This window comes from Acipenser ruthenus, chromosome 5, assembly GCF_902713425.1.
Source record: "Acipenser ruthenus chromosome 5, fAciRut3.2 maternal haplotype, whole genome shotgun sequence".
Taxonomy (NCBI): domain Eukaryota; kingdom Metazoa; phylum Chordata; class Actinopteri; order Acipenseriformes; family Acipenseridae; genus Acipenser; species Acipenser ruthenus.
In genome coordinates, this window is record NC_081193.1 from 86,710,017 (window position 1) to 86,733,606 (window position 23,590).

Genomic DNA, 23,590 nt, shown 5'->3' on the forward strand with positions numbered 1-23,590 from the left:
GCTAAATCACACACACTCTGTCTCACACACACACACACACACACACACACACATTTTAAAAAGGTCTGAGGCATTCCAGCCAGGCCAGCTGTAGAGACAGTGGATACTGCTGGTGTGCCTGACCTGTACAGCATTTCAGATCTTGTCATGGGATTCAGTGAGAGAGAGAGAGAGAGAGAGAGAGAGAGAGAGAGAGAGAGAGAGAGAGAGAGAGAGAGAGAGAGAAGGGCTGGCTCTGGAGCCTGGCCAAGCAGACGGTGGCGCTAATGAAGTCTGCCACTGAACTAACTCTCACTCTTTGTGTGCAGATCTTGTGTCTCTCTCTCTCTCTCTCTCTCTCTCTCTCTCTCTCTCTGTGTCCCTGTTTCACCCTCACCCACACTGTATCCCTGTACTTGAAAGCAGATCTAGTCTCTGCAACGTCAGCTGCCCTACCTCTCGTCGCAGTAGGTGAACTTCATGTCCATGCTGTGGCGACTCAGGAACGTCTTGCTGTCCAGAGGCATGTCGATGTTGGAGGGATGAGGGATGGGCTCACACATCATGACCACACAGGTCAGAGGGGGCTCTTTGAACCCGCACAGCGTATGGGGAGGGCAGCTGTTGTAGACTTTGACTTGTCCAGTGCAGTGCAAGACCTAAGACAATGGAGGGAAAACACACAAAGGCATGAGACTGGAGCCAGAACACAAATAAAAACAAAAAACCACACACACAACTAAAACTGGGTGAGATAAGGACTACGGAGAGGTTATTATTAATAAACTCTTTAAGATATCAGTGTTTACACTGGAAAAAGGCAATCTGACTTATTTTTAATCAATTCATTCTCATGCTAAGTAAGTCTGTATTGATAGTCTGTATTGATCCTATCAGCATGTCACCCACTGTCCGTACACAGTGAATATTCTGCTGAACCTCTGCCTTTTACATTAAAAACAGAATACCGGTTGTTGGGTTACAGTTCAGTGTGTTGTTTAAGAACTACTATGACGGCTATTGAGGTCTGTCGTTGAAATGGGAAAAACATGACTATTGTCCCTGCTTTCTGTCATATTGTGCTGGGACTGTGTGTGGGAAATTGGACCACAGGAAGGGACAGTAGGGGACGGGAGGAGGCCATGAAGGGAGACACCATGGCCCATATTTTCAAAGCGTTTACCCCAGTCTTTAATTAACTCCATTTTTTTTTATAGAAGTAAAACACCCTTTAATTTTACAAAACTAAAACCAAAAAAAAGTTCTCTTAAGCACTATCAATGTGTTTTGTATCCCCTTTTGTAGCATTACCACTTTTTTCTCCTTTCATAAAATAGGAGTTAATTAAAGAACTGTGGAAACACTTTGAAAATTATGTTTCTTAAAGGGAAAGTAAAACAGGATCTGTTTTTATGCACTTGTATTGAAGGAAATGTGCCAAAGTGGCTACAAAGTCTAGGGGTTTTCTAATGTGGAAGCTTCTGATACACGTCTTTGTGCTTCTGTAAACAAACCTGCATCCCTTGTTTTGGCATTATTTCTGTGAGTGAGGGAAGCCAGTTCACCACTCTGTATCCACGCTTGTTTTAATCTCAGACACTGTTAACGATGCAACACTCCATGTATATGTCTTGTACTTCATACAGTCTATGAATGGACATGCGTCTCACCTTCCAGCTGGCTGATTTGAGGTTGACCGTCCGGCCTCTGTTTGTAACTGTGCATTTCATTCTCATGAAGAAGTCACGCTCTGTGTTTAAGTCTTTATTCTTCTTGCCAAAGCCTAGGCCTAAATACAATAACAGCAAAAAGGCAGGCTGTCATGCGTTTATTTCAACATTATATATATTATTATTATTATTATTATTATTATTATTTATTTTTTATTAAAAAACAACTAAAGAAGACATTCATTCTTGCACATCAAATCACAATCTTCTCTTTTCGTCTGGAGTAGGGAAACAGGTTTGTTAAAATTACACAGCAGTTCGCATCATTCCTGGTTTCCCAATGAACCTTGTTTTCTTTATGAACATGGTATTTTATTGCCACTTGATCTCTTTGTACTGTTTGCGTGCCATTGCTGTTATGCTTGCAGTAATGTTAGTTTCTGTTTCCGCATTGTAGTCTTCAGAACTTTCTTGGAACTCCCAGCCTGCTGTAGCAACTAAGGAAGTACTTCGCTAATGACCAGCAACATACATTTCAATCTAGTTTTTATCTTGTGCTACGTCAGAAGGATCCAAAGTGTCAATGACATCACAGGCTATACCAGTTTGCATTTAATAGCACTAGATTACAACAAGGCCAAAGTTCACTGTTAAACTCAGTTGGCTGTGGTTTCTGATAATGTGACAACATTGTTAAGCCTTAAACTAACAAAATAAAAAGCAGCTGTTTAAAAATATTTGATTTAGCACCTCTAATGCGTTTAATGAGCTTATGAGTGGGTTCAGTTAGGCACTGCTGTAAAGATGACTGAGTGTGTATAGAATAAGAAGAGCTGCATATTAAAAGCACATACAAACCTTGTAATGTTTCTACGGTATGTAGTAGACCTAGATGTTGATGTGATACAGCAATCCGAAATTTCGTATATATCAGATGGTGTCAGACATTAAGAGCGTTGCCGATTAAATGTTTAGTAATTCTAATAGTAAATGTAATATATTTAAATACAATAGGCTGTTTAAAAAACAAAACAAAGAAGTTTGGATCTCAGAAAATCAAATTTTGAGTCCATGTTTCCAAATGAAATCACATTTTAATTAACACCCGTTTATCTTGGTTTCAAATCAACATACAGCATATTGTACGATTTGAATCCCAGGCATATTTGAGAAAGCTAATGGAAACACAGGCATTAGATCCCAGGATGAATGCTGGTGTCCATGTCCATGAGCCCTGCCTTCCTTACTGACGACGTACCTATTGCATTGATAATCACAAGCTGGAGTTTCATTACCGTTTCTCAAGCTCAGGTTTTCTCTCATTTCATCATGATCGCATGGATGGGTGAAGTCGAAGATGCTGTGGCCAGTAAGGTCCACCTGTGGATAATGTTCACAATTACTTTGATTTCTCTGACAGTCGTTCTAGATGATCTGATTCAACAGGCAAGTCAGAACCATACTGTACTTGCTGACCGTGATATTTCAGTTCTAAACACTGCAGTGGACTGATATAAAACAGGTATAAATCTGAGTGCAGAAATAAGAGCAAACCATGTATAATCTTTAGATCCAAAGCCATGTCTGTCAGAATCAGAAACAACATTGTGTGGATGTACAGCGCAGGGCTGAGAGGCATGCAGGTATATGCAAAAAAAGGTCAAAATCTTTTAGGAAGAAACAAATGCTTGGACACGGCTTGCAAAGTGGATTACTTATCGATAGGGGTGTAACGAAATACTACGTTTACTACGATACGTATCACGATAGGCAGGTCACCTTACTATATGTATCACAATACATGTGATGTTCCAGATTTATCTACTTGTACAATGCACAATAAGATCATTTAGATGGACTATTTTGTTAAAAAACTAAAATTCGATATTGGAGAAACAGATGGTATGCATTTATGCCAACTATAAAACACTCTTGTTATTGATTCACGATCCACTTGGTGAACTACAATGAGCTATGTTGTGCTTTTGTTCTTGTATCACGACACAAATGATACACACCTTTATTACGATACAATATATAATGTAAAGAAAGCATCACGCTGCATCGATACGCGATGCATCATTACAACCCTATTTATTGAGCTGGTTTAGCCTGTTTAAATATACGAAAATCTGAAGTTGCTGTTTTGTTCATTTTCAGTAGAAAGAAAGTTTCTATTAATATGAAGCTCAGAGATGGGTTTCTGTACCTGCGTGAGGCCCATGATTTTGTTGATGTTCTCAGAAAGGAAGATCATGTCCCCATCCTGTGTCACCATGGCAATAAATCCTTCCAGAGCCTTCAGGTACAGGCCGTCCATCTGCTTGTCGCTCTCACTTTCATTGTCTTGCCAAGCTGCAACACACAAAGTGCCATTTCAGAGTCATTAGCCGCTTCATTTGAAACCTTGGTGTTTATTACACAAAAAAAACCACGTCAACACTATAACCAGCTTGAGTCTAGAAGGAATGGACCTGATAGGACACCTGGAGCTCAAGTGCCCCATTCATATGGATGTGCCCTACGTACAGAATGGCAGACCGACTCTGTGGAATACTGCTAAAGATGGAACATTTGTGTTTATGTTATTACAGATCTGTGCATAGCAGTGATGGCACAGGAACTCAGCTGTGGAAGAGCACACTCTACTCATGACTATCTGTGTTTTTTGTTTTTCAGTTTGCAGACACTTGTCCTGTTCTTCAATGAAGTAGATTAAGGAGTAAAGGGGGCTTGAGGAGGCTGTTCTGTTGACTGTGGAAGGGAAGATGATTAGTTGTTTTGCTATTTTTGTCCAGGACTTTGGCCCTGACCTAACACACACCACCCAGTATCATGCTTCTCAGGAATAATACTCTGTAGCTCCCTGACCTGCTGGACCCACTGGCCCCGGCAATGTGTAAGTTGCCAGTTTAACGGGCAGTGTTGTGTGATACACGGCCGTTACAGTGAGATGAGATGAGAGGAGGTTAAAAGCTCTAAAAACACGGGGCTCCCGAGTGGCGCATCCAGTAAAAGCACTCGCTAGAGTGCAGGATGTGCTCTATAGCCTGGACGTCGCCGGTTCGAGTCCAGGCTATTCCACAGCCGATCGTGGACGGGAGCTTCCAGGGGGCGGCGCTCAATTGGCCGAGCGTCGCCCGGGGGGAGGGAGGGTTAGGTCGGCCAGGGTGTCCTCTGCTCACCGCGCACCAGCGACCCCTGTAGTCTGGCTGGGTGCCTGCGGGCTTGCCTGTAAGCTGCCCAGAGCTGCGTTGTCCTCCGATGCTGTAGCTCTGAGGCGGCTGCACGGTGAGTTCGCAGTGTGTGAAGAAGCGGGCGGCTGACGGCACACGCTTTGGAGGACAGCGTGTGTTCATCTTCGCCCCTCCCGAGTCAGCGCAGGGGGGGTAGCGGTGAGCTGAGCCTAAAAAATAATTGGGCATTTCAAATTGGGGAGAAAATAATAAAAACTAATTGGCAACAACTAAATTTAAAAAAAAAAAAAAAAAAAGCTCTAAAAACACGAATGCAGACGAGTCTGGCTCTCTTGCGTAGCGGTTAAGAAGTTCACTTGCGGTACGCAGGGTCGCCGGTTCGTGCCCAGCCTCCGCCCTGTTAAACCAGCTTACAGTTTTTTAGCTTTGTGTTTTGTATATTTATTTATTTATTTATTTATTTATTTATGGACTGTTCATAACATTCACTTATAAGCATGTGGATTTTGTTGTTTTTTGTTTTGAGAGAAAGGCTATAATAAATGAATACAAACTCTCCATGGCTCTTGCTTTATTATAGTCTGGGTGCCGTATTTTGTACATTGTGGTATTTTTTTACTAACTTAGTAAAGCCCTGAGGTGTAGCCAAATGGGACACAGACAATCCTGATGTTAACAGGACTGGTTACATATTTTTAATGCTGATGTCTATTACCTAAATAAATCACCAATGGATTAAATTGAAGAGGGTACGTTCCATTTCTAATCAAGAGTTTCACTTTTTACTATTTATTAATTTATTAACAGTGAAACAGGTCAGCAGTTCCACACTGCTAGTACAGTTTTAAAAACCTTATTAAATAATTCCTATCTTGCTCGAGTGACATTTGAATTCAAAGTCTTTCTAAGTTTCTTCTATCGAAGTTGTTTGCAGTGCTACTACCCATTGATTTCTTGTTTGAGTTCTTTCAGCAGTGGTTCGATACACACAGAGATGCTAAGATGAGTGTGTTCTGCCTTCAAACAGAAGACCTCTAATACATGCATGTCATCCTTTCTGTAATTAGTAGGACCTATCACTAGAATATGACTATGAAAGCAAGCCCAGCTTCAAGCAGACGTGAATATTTATATTGGGATATGTACTGTTTACTGTTCTTAAATAGTTTCAGCCTCTTCTATAGATGTATGTATTGTGTACTGTTTATATTACCCTTCCTTCATGGATAAAAACAGCACCTGATTAATCCCAAGCACCAGGATGTTTCAGGAGTGAATTTCCTGTTGGATGTGTCCTGTTTCCTTTCAACAGAACCTCTTGGAAACAACTCGCCCTGGCCAGCACAAGGGATTGTTCGCAAGTGGATATGCAACAGTCCAAAGTGATACCGCAAGCAGAAACATTGTCTATCTTCCGATTGCTAGTCTTCTGAAACAAACATCTCTTGTGTAAAGCGTTTGCAAATCAACACCTGCACAATTGATTTAGACTTAAAAAAAAAAAAAATTCTGTCAATATGTTTTTGAAAGAACTAGTGAATCTTTAAGGAAGAGATACAAAATGTTTCATAACTACGCAGAGGTCAAATTCCGTTTCACAGACACTCCACATAATACAGCTGCTATGTGTGCTTTCTAGCAGATCCATTTTATTATTATTTCTGTGACCGTAGAATCTTTGACTACATCGTCTTTGTTACACAGTAATGTCTATGCAATTGATCTAAACAGTGGCAGCAATACAGACATTTTTCAAATTTTAACAATAGGTTCAAACCTCTCATTTTCAGGGATGGAAATAAGACTCCTATTGCATAGCAGTTTCACCCATTCCAGGTTTTACTGCCAGCTTGATTAGCCACAGTGTATAGCTAACAAGCTCTGCTTTTTGTAACACAGTGAAACTGGGAGTGGATCAAACCGCTGTCTAAAACGACTCGCACACACTGTTATGTACACTGGTGTTCTCAAAGACCCCTTCACTGATTCTAACAACAGCAGTATTGATACGGGCAGCAGTGTGGCGTAATGGTTAGGGCTCTGGACTCTTGACCGGAGGGTTGTGGGTTCAATCCCCAGTGGGGGGACACTACTGTTGTACCCTTGAGCAAGGTACTTTACCTAGATTGCTCCAGTAAAAACCCACCTGTATAAATGGGTAATTGTATGTAAAAATAATGTGATATCTGTATAATGTGAAATAATGTGATATCTTGTAACAATTGTAAGTCGCCCTGGATAAGGGCGTCTGCTAAGAAATAAATAAATGTAAAAAAAATGTAAAAAAAAACGTTCGTATTTCTTTTACCTGGCGGATCTTTCATTTTTAAGTCTGTGCTTCGACGTGGATTCATTTCAAACCCTGTTTATGTTCGCAACCTCTTTTTAAACAGAGCCTTGAGCTCAGCCTGTCAATATCAGCAGCACCCCACTGGTTTGGAATGCAAGCAAAGACACATTCGAAACGTGTCCCGGCAAGCCTGTTATTGCACTGGAATAGTGGAATAACAATGTATCCCAAGCTCCATATACCCGCGCTTGTGGTATAAATATATATATGCAATGTGACCCGGATAAAGGAGCCGCAGGTACGGAGGGGGCGGAGCTGGAGTTAGTTCTGCAATGTTTAGGGTTGGCAGGGGCACAGAGGGGAGCGTCTCATGACAATCACCCACATTCTCCTGGGCCCTGCTGATGACAGGACTGCAGGGGTATTGCTCTGGGACTCCAGATAAACCCAGTCATGCATCTCAAAAAACAAAGTTTGTGATGGCAGCCTGTATCACACTGCCAGGCTACTGTCTGTGGAATGTAAAGAGAATTCTACCGTGAATTTGTTCATTCTGTTTGAATCTGGGTTCCACTAAAGACCTATTTTAGCCACAAAAAAAAAAAATGGAATTCACAAGATTTTTATGATTTTTTTTTTTTTTTAAGGACTGATTTTTTGGTTTTTATAACTTTTTCTCAAATTCATTGAAAATTTAGAATAAAACTCTAAAAAGGTTTTGTGAATTGTAAATTGATTCAAATGTTAAAAAACCTTCCTTGGGCTCCCGAGTGGCGCATCCAGTAAAAGCACTTGCGTAGAGTGCAGGATGCATCCTATAGTCTGGATGTCGTGAGTTCTAGTCCAGGCTATTCCTTTGCCGACCGAGGACGGGAGCTCCCAGGGGGCGGCGCCCAATTGGCCGAGCGTCGCCCAGGGGGAGGGAGGGTTTAGGTCGGCCAGGGTGTCCTCGGCTCACCACGCACTAGCGACCCCTGTAGTCTGGCCGGGCGCCTGCGGGCTTGCCTGTAAGCTGCCCGAGAGCTACGTTGTCCTCCGACGCTGTAGCTCTTGGGTGGCTGCATGGTGAGTCCGCTGAGTGAAAAAAAGCAGTCGGCTGACGGCACACACTTCGGAGGACTGTGTGTTCGTCTTCGCCTTCCCGAGTCAGCAGTGAGCTGAGCATAATAAAATAATTGGCTATTCCAAATTGGGAGAAAATAATAAAAATAATTAGCAACGACTAAATTTATGAAAAAAAAACAAAACAAAACAAACCCTTCCTTAAAACAGTCTCTAAAGTTCTGTGAATAAGGAGGCCCACTGTTATACAGTATGCAGAAGGGAAAAAGCTGTTTATTCTGTAGCGTACTGTACAGTATATGACTTAAAAAAAACCTACATGACCGTTTCTGGGTATTTATACAGTAACTTTGTTTTATGTAGTATTATAGTTACAGACGGCTGTTATTTTATTGACATAAATGGTTGCTCCTCGTTTCCACCCACAATTCCATCTGGTCAGAATTCCTGAACATTAAAAACTTCAGCTAACTCTGCCAAGTGCATGACTGCTGTGTTTGACATAAAGAATTGCAATTGCAGTTTTACTTCTTTGGACAGTGCCACAGACTTAAAACGGATTGTGCCAGCAATCACTTAAGGAGTCTTTAAAACTGATACATTAAATATGGACACGAATAACATGTCCAGCCTATTAATAACTGTGACAAGCATGACGCATTGCAGCTTTTTAAAATTGTTCTAAAAACACAACCCAGAATTTCTGTGTCAGGCAAAACTAAACTGTCCTAAGATTGAAATTATGTCAAATGACTTAATCGCTGAAAAAATGTGCCTAGTAACTGGAGAGCTATCGAAGCCACATGAACAAGGTTACAGAGATGCGGAATCTTCTAGGCGTGTGTTTTACTTGTTACTATAGAGTAGCTTCAGTTACAGAGAGATGCTGAATCTTCTAGGCATGCATTTTACTTGTTACTATAGCGTCCTGCAGCACGTTCTGTTGAATTGTAATCACACAACGTCCAGATCCTGGAAAACTGGATTATAATACTGTAATAACTGTTCACCCCATGTGTGTGTTTTGGACGCTGGTGGTCTGCCATGTTTTTAAGAATAAACAACTTCCACGGCAGGAAAGCACAGCTATGTTCGTTTCGCTTCTTTTTTTCGGTTTGTTACAGCATGTCCCAACAGAAGCAGAGGTGTGTGATAATAAAACGGTATGCAAGCTTCTTTGTTCCTCCACACTTGCTGAGATTTTAATCTCGTTCAGGCCCATCATCATCATAAGTACCTAGCACTGTAAGTACAGCTCAGAGAGGAACACATGCAAGGAAAGTAGGTTGTATTTCTGTCATCGCAGTCCTACTTGGTAACTGGCGTGATCGGTCCACTAACCTATCTGCAATTCATGCATGCATGTATCCTTAATGAATTGGTTTGCTTCGATATCCGGAAAGCACTCACCCTAGGTATCCGGTTAGTTAACTTGAAATGATTACAGTTTCTACTAAACATTCTTCAGTACTTAATTAGTGTGTCTCAGCTACGGGGATTCTGACACTTGAAAGTGTGATGTAGTTAAAAGCGCTATAACCACTCTTGCAAAGGAGCCTGGCTCTTTAGCACAGCGGTTAAGACGCATGCTTGATTGTGTCATTGAGTTCTCTTGTGCTGTAAAAATGTAATTATTCAACCCCAGTCTGCTCTTTTTACTTTTAATAATAACCATTGTAATGAGAAGGGCCTCCCGGCTGCATACTGGGATCATAACCCGGTTGTACGGTCTTTGTGATATTTCCCATCCCCATCACTTTGATGCAAGAGATCTGAAATGATTACAGTATCACAGCCTTGGGGCCAAGCAGCCAGTATCCCAATATGGGGGTGATGTGATTAAATACAGGAACAATCTAGGTAATGCTATTACTTGTATATGTAAACATCATTCGAGGTGACCAGGCAGTACATGCTATAATGCTGCCTGTTGTGATTAATTGTTAAAAAGCAATTGTTGCCTTTTTTTAATGAATTGTTTAATAAGATATGGCAAAATAGACACTGGTGACATTTGGTTAAACCTGTTTTCTTCTCATGTTTGTCTAGCCTTTCAAAGAAGCTGTCAAATTTCCGCAATGTGAGTTTTAAACTACCTCACGTAAAATAGATAATACTTTCTTCTAAATGCCACTGTGCTCAGTGGAGACATATGAAATAACACAGTACATTAAAATACATTGTAGGCATTGTGTAACAAAAAAAATACTTTTCTTTTAAAGACTTTTGAAAACAAAATTGGACTCCAGTTTGTGGTGAGCACAGCAGGACTGTAGAAACACTTATTTAGCCTCATTTTCTTCTCCAAATTCGAAGGCAGGACAGATCTATTTTAGCAAGGTAAAAACAACGCCAGTGTTCCTGATTGCTGACAAGTGACGCTCCTGTTTAAACTGTATAATGCAGGGAAATGTCACAGCTGAAACAGAGAGGATGTAATTGACTTCCCGTTCCAAAATTCCTGCACTGTAGCCACCATGATTTTAGCATTATAAATAATGGCATGTTTCAAAAGCATAAACAAACATGTCTCTTCAGACCCCTTCCACTGCCAGCGCCAGCTGTGCGCAGAAATTAGGACCATATTGAGAACGACATATACTTGGCTGCTTTCATCTTGAATCAGGAACAAGCGAGCAGCACAATAGGAAATCATGTATGAAGGAATTCAGCGCTGGATGGAGTTTTACCCTGCTAGTGCAGTAATACAATACAACAGGACAGTTAGGGATCTGGGCTTACTAACCTATATAGAAAACGATGTTTGTTGTTTTTTTGCACAATGATATAGCATTTATATATGCAAGGTATAAACCACGACAGGCCATGTGGTTCGCATGATATATACCACACCAGAAGTAGTATATATCATCGAAGCGTTCCAAAGTGGTTTACACTGCTTATCACACGGCTGTCATTTGGGGGATGAAAAATAATTAAAATAATTAAAACACATGAAAATGAAAGACAAAACCAGAAACCTTTATTGTGTATACATCTGCAGTGTAATATAGCCCCAAATGTAATTTAATTTAATTTATTGCACATGTCTGTTTATTGTGAATTTCTGCATCGAAAGTGGCATCTCACTAGAAACTAGAGGACTGAACACACGCTGATGAAGGACGTTTCAAATGACACCGAGGAAGTAAGGGGAAAAGCTGCCATGGATGCTGAAGCTGTATCTTCATCTATTTATTCTATCTATTTAGTCCAACTCAGCGTTATAAAACTGGAGACTGAATACCGCCCCCGAGTTGAACTTCTTGCACTGGCATAAAATTCCTTTATGTTGTTGAGATTTTTTTTAACTTATTTCCTTAAAATGAATTGGCCATATTTTATTTCTTTAAACCAGTCTTTAAGTACATTAACAGCCCATGCTGTCGTTTTTTGTGTGTTTTTTCAATCTTTGTTTTCTTCTGTTTCATTTAGCTGTTCCTCATCTACTGTTGACAGTTGCTGGTGCACTTATTTTTTTTTTTTTTTTTTTTTCAGGTGGACTGCTGTCTTCATCAGCAAATTGGTGTTGTACCAGTTATCTGGAGTTTTATCCCCAAATATATTAAAGGAATTAGGTGGAATGTCACTCATTGTTTTGTAACTAATTACATATAAAATGGCAGTTTGTCATGGAATTTAGAATGCAGTGGTGCATAGTGATTTATTCAGTTTGAAGCGGCTCATTAGTATGCAAGCCATGGTATACGCTATATATACGCACGGTCATGTGATGCTGTTTAACCAATCAGAGGTTGTTATTTTTCCAAGCCATGTTTTATTTATATATATATATATATATATATATATATATATATATATATATATATATATATATATATATATATATATAATGTTTAGAAAAAAGAACATATGTGCACTGCAATGCTTAACCCCAATAAGATGCCGACCATATAAGGTAATTGTATATTAAAACAAAAGAAAGTCTGTTTGGGCTCATGCTCACTTCTCAAATCGATCCACCAACCCTGATTTATAGACTGAAGTCCAAAAGACCAATTGGTCGCACACTCAAAATCAGGACAAGATTTACTGGAGTTTTTAAAAAAGATTTTCTTCATTTTATTAGTTAAAACATGTTTTTTACTAAACCGAGCAATAATTGCAGCTGTAATTTGAACAAGACTTGAGTCTCCTTCGAGTTTATTTTCAAACTCGCTTTGATGCTAGCCTTGTGTAGTTCTTGTATTCTTGTTTGTAATTTTTCTGGGCATGTTGTAAATTTGAGGATGTTGTCAGCAAATCATAGGTGATTCCAGAAGGCTCCATTGATCTTCAGCTCCTTATGAAAATGTTTTCTAGGGTGGCCGTTAAGAGCTTTGGGGAAATTGTATCTCCTTGACTAACTCCTTTTTTGATCTTGATTTTGTCACTGTTTTTATGGAGTCTTATTGTCGACGTTGCATTCTGGCGCTGATCAAGTCTCTATACATTTTCTCAATTCCTTGTTTTTTCAGAGAGCTTAAAACCGATCTTGTGTAAACAAAGTCAAAGGCTTTTTCATAGTCGTTGAATCCCAAGCAAATGGTAGTTTGTACTCAAGTCATGTTCAATAAATATACCACTCCACAGGCAATTGAAGTCAATGGGATCAAGCTTGAAGAAGTCAATAACTACGTATACTTAGGAGAGTTAGTTTCGACAATGGAGAACCAAATGTGCAAAATCAACAGAAGAGCAAAAATGGGCTGGAGTGCCTTTGGAAGATTAAGGATAGTTCTGAAATGGAAACTACCCTTATGCCTCAAGAGGAAAGTCTACCAATGTCTACCAGTGCTAACTTAAGGATGCGAAACCTGGACCCTCAATGCAAAAATGACTCAAAAAAGACAAATGACTCAACAGAGTATATGGAAAGGTGCATGCTGGGAATAACAAGAAGAGACAGGAAAAGAAAGGAATGGATAAGAGTACAAACAAAAGTGTGTATATATATATATATATATATATATATATATATATATATATATATATATATAAAGTTTTTGCTCAAAGAGCCAAGTTCCCAACGTTTTGGTATGTTTAACATACCTTTATTTATAGGCTTTCTGATGCCATGGTAACCACACATTATTTGTCTTTTAAATCTAATGTCTTTGATGTCATTCACTATATAGCTAATGATGTAACAATCTACTGTTCATTTCTATTTAAACCTTCAGGCATCATGGTATCTAGTCTATTTATCCATTTATTTTCTTTTATTCTTCTATATTGTACATTACCTAATTACATTTTTTTCTAAAACCACACACTTCAGCTCATCCATGGTGTGCCTGTTCCTTGTAAAGTGCTGAACTGTTGGTTCATTTTCTTTTTTATTTCTTGTATTTGATAGATGGTTCTGTATTCTTTTATATAATGATGTACCTGTCTCTTCTACATATTTTAGTGTATTACATTTTATGCAAAATATACCATATACAAGGTTGCTATCCTTGCATGACGAATTTTAAGACCTGAATATTTATTTTCTTTACTTGCAATTTCACTTTTATCTTTACCAATATATTTGCACACTTTGCATGTGCTTTTACAGGTTGCAATGTCCCTTAATGTATCTATGATCCCTTTATGTTTACTGTGGACTACAATGGCAGCTAAATTTGCATTCATTTTTTTCTGAATTATGAAGTATGCGTAAATGCTTCCAAACTATTTTTGAAATTTGCAAGGACTTAACAAGGATGAATCATTGACTGCAAGCTTTAAGATTATATCTTAAAGAGCAATGGTAATATGACATCTAAAATAATGCATTAACCTTGTTTTTTAGGTTCCTCTAGTCACATCCTTGTGACTTTTAAGCACCGCTGTGGCCCCCAACTACATCTACCCACCAAGCACAGCCGGTACACCATAGTGTAACCATTAACCGGTCCCCCTGCAACACTCTGTCCCAGCATTTATAAGAAATACCACATCTGTTCCATGTTGTATTTCTTACATTCTTTTTGCTCACATACAAGCGTACACTTTCAGAAACATATTTCTCTATGCAAGTGCAAATAATCTTTTTAATAACACATACCAAAAGCTTTCGTCTCCAAGCAACCTAAACTATTCCTATTTCAAACTCAGGTGAACTGTAGGGCACCGCTGAAAATTAAAAAATACTTGGAATAGTTTACCAGGTGCAATTACTATAACTAAACCTCAGGGGTCCAGACACAATGATCAGCTGCCTGGGGCTGACAGTGTGCTAGCTGGAGACAAGCCTTGAGGGGCTGAACAGTCTCTTCTCATCGTCTGTTAGCAGACCCTATATATGAACTCCCTTTAACTGTATTACTTATTAAGGGTAAAGCAGTGATGTTCGTGCTCTAATAGTTTCTAAGCTAACCCCCCCCCCCCCCTTGGCTATGTGTCAGTAGCAGTTCATACTGATGGCTCTGGCCATTCTTTGGGCTGATATTCTTGGTGAGATGTCATTGCTTTGAACATGTGCAGCGGATTATCTCCATGGCTATTCTCTTTTAAGCGGAAGCACCCGGGATAAACCACTGCGTACTGTATGCACAAGGTAGTGACATCACATCCTGTGCTGCCCTGTTCAACGATCCAAATCAGAGAGTTCGCTAGGAGGATGTGTCGGCTGCTGAGTGCACAGAGCGGGGGAGTGTGAATCGGGAACATCAGAGTGGCAGTGCGCAGATATTGTGAGATTGTTCTTACTGGAGGACACAAGCTTGCGAGTTCTCAGGAAGCTGATGGCCAGGCGCATGATGGAGGCCTTGTCCAGGTGTGAGCTCACGTTGTGGGGCAGGGGGAGCTGGTGGGAGAGCTCATAGAAAACCTCGGTCTCCTTGCTTCTGCGACATCGAGCGGCGTCTCTAGACTTCTCCTTCCTCCTCTCCGAGCTGCTCCTGACCAAATAAAGAGAGTTTTAAACACAACATAAGGTCGATGAGCTCTCACATGCCCGTACTCACTTCACTTTCTTAATATCCCATCCTGCAAGCTACCAACTCTACAGTACGTTGGGTTGGTAAGCCACAATACTTAGATTGTCTAATTATTGAGATAGTGTGGCAATGTGCCCCGCCCCTGTGTGCAATTGTGTGTTATGTGTTGTATGTTGCGTGTGTGTGTTAATGTTGGTGTATAGATTGGTACACGGGATATAAACGGGTCTGTGTTTCACGTGTATTTAAAAATGTAGATTTATATTTAGGCACGAGGAGGGCACAAATCACTCACATGCTGGTTAAATGTAATATGTGAGCACGGGGTTGCACGTAATTAATTCACGTGCTGGGATTCAAGTGAATAATTAATTAGTAATTGAATCCCAGCACAACAGTATATATAGATGCACATTTTCATTCAGTCGGGGTTAGGTGTTCGGTGAGTGGAGAATGGGATTGGAGCGGAGGTAAATGTTAGGAAACAGAATAATAAGAAGTAGTAGTAAAATCTGCTCACCGTGTTGTGTTCGTCTGTCTGTGCACTGTTTAGTTCGTTTTGTTTGTCTATTTATTTTGGCCTCAAGTGCCGTGTCCTGTGTTTTGTCTGTTCCAACCTTTTATTTTCTGTGCTGTTTTATTAAATGCTGAGCGAAACCATTCGCTCAGCTCCACCAAACTCCAAGTCTGTCTGTTTATTTCCTGCATCTGGTCTGACGCCACCCACTCCGGCCGTCTTTGTGACAGATAGCTAGTAATTATTATTATTATTATTATTTATTTCTTAGCAGACGCCCTTATCCAGGGCGACTTACAATTGTTACAAGATATCACATTATACATTATTTCACATTATACAGATATCACATTATTTTTACATACAATTACCCATTTATACAGTTGGGTTTTTACTGGAGCAATCTAGGTAAAGTACCTTGCTCAAGGGTACAACAGCAGTGTCCCCCACTGGGGATTGAACCCACAACCCTCCGGTCAAGAGTCCAGAGCCCTAACCACTACTCCACACTGCTAGTAATCCAACCAATGCATTATTTCGTCTGTTAACTGTTGGAGCAAAACATAAATTGATTTTAGAGGGCTCAGTCTAGATCTGTTCACAAAACAATAATCACGGTTGCCACTTATCCACGCCACACTGTTTTTGGCTGCCTCCATGATGGCATGCCATTAGAAAAGGTCATGTATGGCGTGTTCTAGAAGTATACTTGCAATGTAAGTTTTAATTTAAGTATACTAGTGCTTAATGTGTCCTGTGCACTGCACAAACAAGCGAGTGAAAGAACACTGGAAACACAGGGAGGGGCGGGTTTCGAGTGTTAAACATCTTACAAAACAAACAAATAACTGCTTGATCACCTGCAGAAGTGAACTCAGTAACGTCAAGCTCTAGCATAATTAAAACGAGTTTGTTGAACCAATAATGGGCACGGTACTGTGTAATAGGATTTGTGGGGCTCTTTTATGATCCCCGGGAGATGAACTCATGATATTTAGAAAGTAATACCACAGGCACATTTTTCTTTTCTGAAACATATACCCTGGGAATCTGCAGCTGGTGTAACATCTAATGCTTTACAATACTTTTTAAGCTTTACTATGGGTTTAATTACTCACACGGGGGCTAATTAAACTCAAGCAGCCACAGGCTTAGGTGTTACTAACCTGGCTGGTAATAGTGCCTGACACAGCTTGAACTGCAATGATGGTCTGACCTGGTAGCCTTGGCTGTTGTTTGTATTACAGTATATGTGTGGTTGGATTGTGACTTAAAGCACATTCATTTTCAGGTGCAATCCTACCAGCCCTGCACCAGCAGGAGCTGGAATTCAATTTTAATTACAGGCCTAAGCGGTTTAAAAGAAACTAAAAATTAGCTGCCATATAACTTAGCGATATAGCATATTATACAACAAGCGGACACGACTCTCCCATTGTTTTCTATAGAGGTCATCCTTTCTGTTATTGCTCAATTACGAAACAGTGAATAAAGCACAGCGGAGAAATGACACTAATTAATGACACCTGTTTTAAAACCACTACTTACTGGTGAAATGCTCTGCAGCGTCGCTCGAGCCCTGCTGTCAAAAAGGCAACGATTAGTTCAGGGAAAACAGGTACCGAGGTAAATAAATAAATAACTTTAAAAAGCTGTAGTATAATAGTGACACTGGCATTGCTTAGTAATAATCAAACTCCCTCTTTCTTTATTACCTGGTCACCCGCTACAGAAATGCCATTATCACTCAAGTACTGTAAATTGCATAATCAGCACTCATTTGAATTAGCAATGAATAAAAAAATGGTTTACAGTATTTTTTTTGGTTTTTTTTTTTAAAATCAGTTTAAAGTTTTAGAATAATATGGTTCCACTTATCAGGGTCTCACTCATTCGCTCACTCACACGCATTACGTTTGTGGCTGTATATGAAAACCAAGCTCTGTTATGGTACCTAAGCCCTGGGTCGTCCCACTTCCTAACTGCCATGGGCCGTGCTGTACAAACAGAAGGGAAGTCAGACTGTGAGACAGACGTGTCCCTCGCTTGACTGTCCCAAGAATGTGCCTTGCAAACACTGCAGGCTAGCTGGGAAGTTGGCAGCTTTGTAAGACGCTGTGCCCCCAGTTTACCCGAGTTTCAATGACTAAAAAAAAATACTCAGACGGTGATGTGAACAACACAATCAATGTCAGTCCTTTCAATGGACTGTCTGATATGAGGACACAGCATACTGCACATGAAAAAATAGCTGTATGGTTTGTATTATACTAAAGATCCATAATACAAAAAAAAATGGTAAAAACACCTTTCAGGTTACAAAATGAAAACTAAACAACCTATCCTGACATATTTCATGTGTCCATCGCTCTGCTAGGAAGCAAATAAATCTGCTATGTTGTGGTTTTTGTTAGTAGAAAGTATATATTTGAAAAAGTGAATATTTTACTTAAATCAACACAGAATCTAACAAGTAGCGACAATGTATGTGTGAAACACTGCATAGAGCTAGAGATACTGTGAAGCTGTGTACCATATTTTAAATGATCTATTTTCTCTACATGAATAAAATAATGTTTTTGTGGCAGGTCCAGGTAACTAAAATGTTAAGCGCTGTAGTAACTACCCTGAAAGAACACAATTCTGGAACATGTGTCAAAGCAGTTTCTTTAGTAATGATTTTAGTAATCAGAAATCTGCTTTGTGCTTCCTTCAAAAACAGGGTCAAACAAGTGTTATGAGATTACCAGACTAAGTTACTCAAGCAGGCAAAACAAAGAAACAGCTTTATATAACCCCGTCACTCCTCACAAGTGCGCCTCAATGGTGAATGTGATTGCCTCAGTGCCTGGGATGTAAAGATCAGGCTTAGAGGAATAATTCAGATCTCACTGATTAGCTCAGCAACACTTCAGGTACATTACCTCACCCTGTCGGTTATGCAGCCTAACAATGGAAGATAATTAGCAACAGGTTTTTTAACCCTTTAGAAGAAGGGAGGCTGACTCTCAGAAACCTGCTGGATACAGTACTGCTGGTTTACAACCACAGGCCTTCTCAACCTGGGGGACGTCTGTCCCTAACCCAGACTTGTGAACGAAGAAGTCCAATAACAACAGCAGCTGACGGATACCCTCAAAGAACATATTGTACTGCTGAGATTAAAGCAATCTTCTTTATGTAAGTTGATAAATTCAGTACAAACTTCACCACAGTACAAGTCTCTGTTACAACCAGCTCTGGTCTTATTACTGTAATCTGCACTGAAATTTGAATTGATTGATTAATTTAATAATTTCTTTAGCAAGTGCATGCAAACCCTCTGTAACAACAACTTCTAGGAGCCCAAGAAATGCATTGCTCATGCAAACACAAAACGGATATTCAAAACTACTTTCCTGACCTGTGTAGTATCAAACAGTTTCCTTATTTCAATATACTGAAATATGTCAACAAAATAAATAATATTTACAAGATTGTATGTGAAATATACAATTGCAATGTGGCATTTACAAAAGCAGTCTGTTGCCGGGATCAATATTATGCTAATCTTTTTTTTTTTTTTTAATTCACAAAATGCATTAAAATTCCCAGAAACTTATTTGTTAAAGAATTTAAAATGAGCCCTAAAATTAAAAGGGGACGTAATATTGACGTGAGAATCACTTCCCAATGTGAAACCCATTTCTAGTTTATGTTTATATATATATATATATATATATATATATATATATATATATATATGTATATGTGTGTATATATATATATATATATATATATATATATATACATATAGATATATAAAAATATATATATATATAGAGATAGATAGATGGATATACACATAGTATATGTGTGTGTGTGTGTGTATATACTGTAAACAGACTGTTGAGGCTGACAGAAATATGCCCAATTGTGCCTTCCTGTCTTTCATAATGCTTACTATATATGATGCATGATTCAAAACTGAAACAAATGATTAAAATACACCACATCACCTGAAAACCAGATGGAATAATGAAGAAGGAATACAGTATATAATACAGGCCAGGGTGTATTAAACACACACACGTTCAGAAGAACTGGCCTCTTCTAGCTAGCAGAGAGTTTGGTACAATATTGGTGTGTCCTGTGCCCTACTGCATTTGTTTGCTGCTAACAAAGCTATACAATACAGGGCTGCTCAATTGTGTATTTTGTTAGCACCAGTCAGTCAGAAACTCAGAAGTCTGTGCAGAAATCATGTATGCTACTGTACTGGACAGCAGTCCTGGCAACATCCCTTCAGAGGAATTGCAGCCTTGTCGGATAAAGCAAATAATTAACTAACGAAAAAGCATGGTCTAGCTGCTGGACAGACGCTTCATTTTACGGGTGTTATAAAAAAAATAAACAGGCAAACTGGGGTACTAGTCAGCTCAGAAACTGTGAATACAACAAGGTTTGGTTTATTCTATGCTAAAAGTTTGGAACGTAACAAAGCTTAGCAAAGAAATGTCTCAGTTCGTGTGCTCAGTGTAGAAAACCTTTGTACCGAAAGGTCATTTGATGGGGTACCGGGTTTATTTTACTCATAAGAGATTTGAGATACATACATACATACTGTACATATAAGAATAACAATCAGTCTGCAAGTGCTTTGATTGGTCTCCCGCAGAGGCAGAGGGATGAGGGTCCCTGCTAAAGAAGCAGGCATGTCCTCCTTTTAATCCAGCCCCCTCAGACTGGGTTTCAAAGGCTTGAGAAGCCAGCATTCCCCTGTTCTCTGATTTAGAGATTGACTGGGCTTCCCCAGCAGCAGCAGTAACCACACTTAGATATATAACAGATATCAACCCTGTGGCTTGAGGGCAGCCCTGTGGTGAGCAGACAGGCACCCTGCACCCAGCACTCTGCCACACATAAGCAAGCTAGCTTACCACACTACCATCAGAGAGAGAGACAGAAAATAATCTGTCCTTCAGACGTCTGTCTACCAGGGTCATTAAAGATTCCATGGTGCTCTTTTCCTGAAGATCAGTGCAGGCTGAAACATTCATACACTGGTTAACTCTCAAACAAGTCAAGCAGGGTAACGTTTTGACTAATCCCTTTCTAAGTGCTGTTTCAAACAAGTTATACCCTATATATTGGGGAAGGACACGCAAAGCAGACTATGCTAAACAATATTAATATTATTGTTAATCCCTCATGCAAGGCATATCAGTTAAATAATACATATACAACAAGTGTTGAAAGATTTAGAATTAAAAAAAACAAACTTTAACAGTAGTATTCAACACTACAGCCTGAATACTTTTTCATTTATTTTTTTACATATCTTATTTTGTAATCCATATTGCATTTATTCAACTGCAAAAAACGGAATGACTGGTCGAATTGCTGTGTTCCAATTTATAGCAAGTTTCTTAGCCCCAAATCTAGAATTCAGCAGTTTAATTTAGGGTTAAACATACACTGTACCCGAGCGAGGCTCGTGGGTTGTACGACCTTCCCCTTTCATAGAATAACCACAGCACTCTTTAAATGTGCAGGGAGTATCCTTTCTGTATAGACACTGAATAACCACAGCACTGAATGTGCAGGGAGATGCTAAAGTCCTGGAGTTTCTGGCACCATTGTTCAGAGACCAGTAGGGTTCTGACTGGGTCAAGCCGTTTCATCATGCAGTATTTGTTCAGGCGGTCATATACTCTGTCTGGCAATTTCAAGCTTCAAAGACACAAAATAATTTGAAGTTTCAGGTTTATTAAAATATTTGCTAACAACAGAAGAGCTCACCACAGATAGATGCCAAGTCGCAAGCCAAGATAAAAGCAACACTGTTCTAATTTTAAACCACAGTACAAAGTGTTTGGCAGGCCTCGTCCTTTTCTGCTCTTCAGGTATTGTTCAGGTTTCCATGGACACTGTTTGAGTTAACAATGCTTCAGATGGACATCTATAAACGAACAATGAATGACACAGGCTTTATTTTTAATTTGTTGTGATTATTATATATTTTGTGTTTCTTATCGCTGACAGGAGGCATGGTTCCTTTCTGACCCGCATCTCCGTGCTCTGGTCAGTCTCTGCTCAGGAAACGCGCGGTCAACGGCGTGACCTGAGGGTTCCGTCCCAAAGCACAAGCATTGTTCAGGGCAGCAACCGGCAACACATAAATAACCCTGGACCTCCTGGCACATTCACCATTTCATTAAGGGGTGATTATATATATATATATATATATATATATATATATATATATATATATATATATATATATATATATATATATAGTACTGGAAAAGGGTACTAGAAATGGAAATCTCAAGAAATTGGGTCATATTCTAATGAAGAGGCACGTAGTAAATCATTGGTGCCACAATTAGGGGACATTTTATATATATATATATATATATATATATATATGTAAAAACGGTAAATGTATAGATTTAACAGCTCCGCAGTCAATGTATAAAATAACTAAGGCAATGGTAGTAAAAGATCTTTTTTACTTACATCTACGATCACTGTCTGGCAACAATTCACAAAACAAAACAATGTGTTGCCGGCAAAATGACGTAGCACACGGATTCTCACTGAAATGCGAAACCTGCGTGCACTCCGGTTTTTCTAAATGAGTTCAACTGAATAATACTAAATCACACTTAGTGGAGACATGAGTTTTGCTGAAGAGATGTCATTATTACCATATCTAATGTTTGCCCTATGGTAAATTTTGATTTAAAATAAAATGGGGAAAGTGTTTTTTTTTTTTTTTTTACACAAAGCGAAAGACAAGGGGTGTACAATGGTTAGAATTAAAACCAGAAATCTGTCTCTAATCATGCCTGTATATAGGACAAAACATTAATACATGGTCTCTGCTAAATACATACATTACTATTATTTTTTAAATAATAATATTAATAAAAAATATTGCAAGAAGGGATGCAGTGAAGTTTAGAAAGATTAATCAAATAATACAAAAAAAAATCCTAAGGCTGGAGTTTAAGACAAATAAATTAATTAACCAAAGTTCGTAACAGATCTTATAATTTTTTTTTTTGCCATTAAGCTTACTTTATTTCTGAATTCACCTCAAATGCTGTAGCATTATAACTACCATCTTCTTAGTTCTTTTATACATTGAGTTGGTAAATCTACACATTTACTGGTTAATCTATAGATTTACTGATTTTACACATGAACCATAATATATCGCTGTCGGCATGGGTACACTGCTGGCGGATCTCAGATTTCGCAAGGGCACATAGTGACAAAGCATATCCTTCAAGGAAGCTGGACCCAAGCCATGTAAACACTTGAAAGTAAGCAGCATAATCTTGAAATCAATTCTGTATTTAACCGGTAACCAGTGAAGAGATGCTAATATTGGTGATATATGGCTGTGCTTTCTTGTTTTTGTTAGCACCCGTGCAGCACTATTTTGATAATAAAAGACAACGTTAAAACAAGCTTTTAACTGACAGGATATCAATGTTTTACAGAAAACAGTAACACACAGCGAGCGCCAAGTACCCCTCAATAATAATAAATGCAGCGACTATTCTTCTCGGGACCTAAAACTATATCGGAAACAAAACAACATAACAACATCATGTAAGTGTGCTTCCTCTTTTGAATTAAATATTTCCTTGGCAGAGTTTGCAAATTCTGTTTTCTCCTGCTTGGTAAAGAAATTCCACCCAATGCTTTGCTTGGATGCCATTGTTATGCATTCACAAGACAGGATTTAGTGACCAGGAACGGCACTTTATTGTTACAACCAAACAGACGCATGTGTCCCACTAAACCTTTTACAACTGCCGTTAAAACCCAGCTGCCTCAATTTATGGTAGCTATTGCGACAGTCCATAACGTAATACTGGTGCTGTACTACTGCATTAGTTTTAAAACTGAACATAACAGTCATGTTAACATACTATACTATATATTATTACTAT

At 39.2% G+C, this 23,590-nt stretch overlaps 1 protein-coding gene across 3 annotated transcripts in view; it reads right to left on the bottom strand.

Moving 5' to 3' along the window:
• LOC117403255 (endothelial PAS domain-containing protein 1) overlaps positions 1-23,590 on the bottom strand; it is a 70,079-nt gene that overhangs the window by 31,596 nt on the left and 14,893 nt on the right. The window contains exons 2-7 of one of the 3 annotated variants that reach the window (XM_059024709.1): positions 17,190-17,220; positions 14,895-15,085; positions 3,859-4,004; positions 2,945-3,029; positions 1,650-1,768; positions 436-638 (exon numbers count right to left, since the gene is read on the bottom strand). In XM_059024709.1, coding sequence (XP_058880692.1) covers positions 436-638; positions 1,650-1,768; positions 2,945-3,029; positions 3,859-4,004; positions 14,895-14,943 — 602 coding nt within the window. In that variant the 5' untranslated portion in view covers positions 14,944-15,085; positions 17,190-17,220. The remainder of the gene's footprint in view (positions 1-435; positions 639-1,649; positions 1,769-2,944; positions 3,030-3,858; positions 4,005-14,894; positions 15,086-17,189; positions 17,221-23,590) is intronic. The other 2 variants (XM_034005272.3, XM_034005271.3) reach the window with 2 other exon arrangements.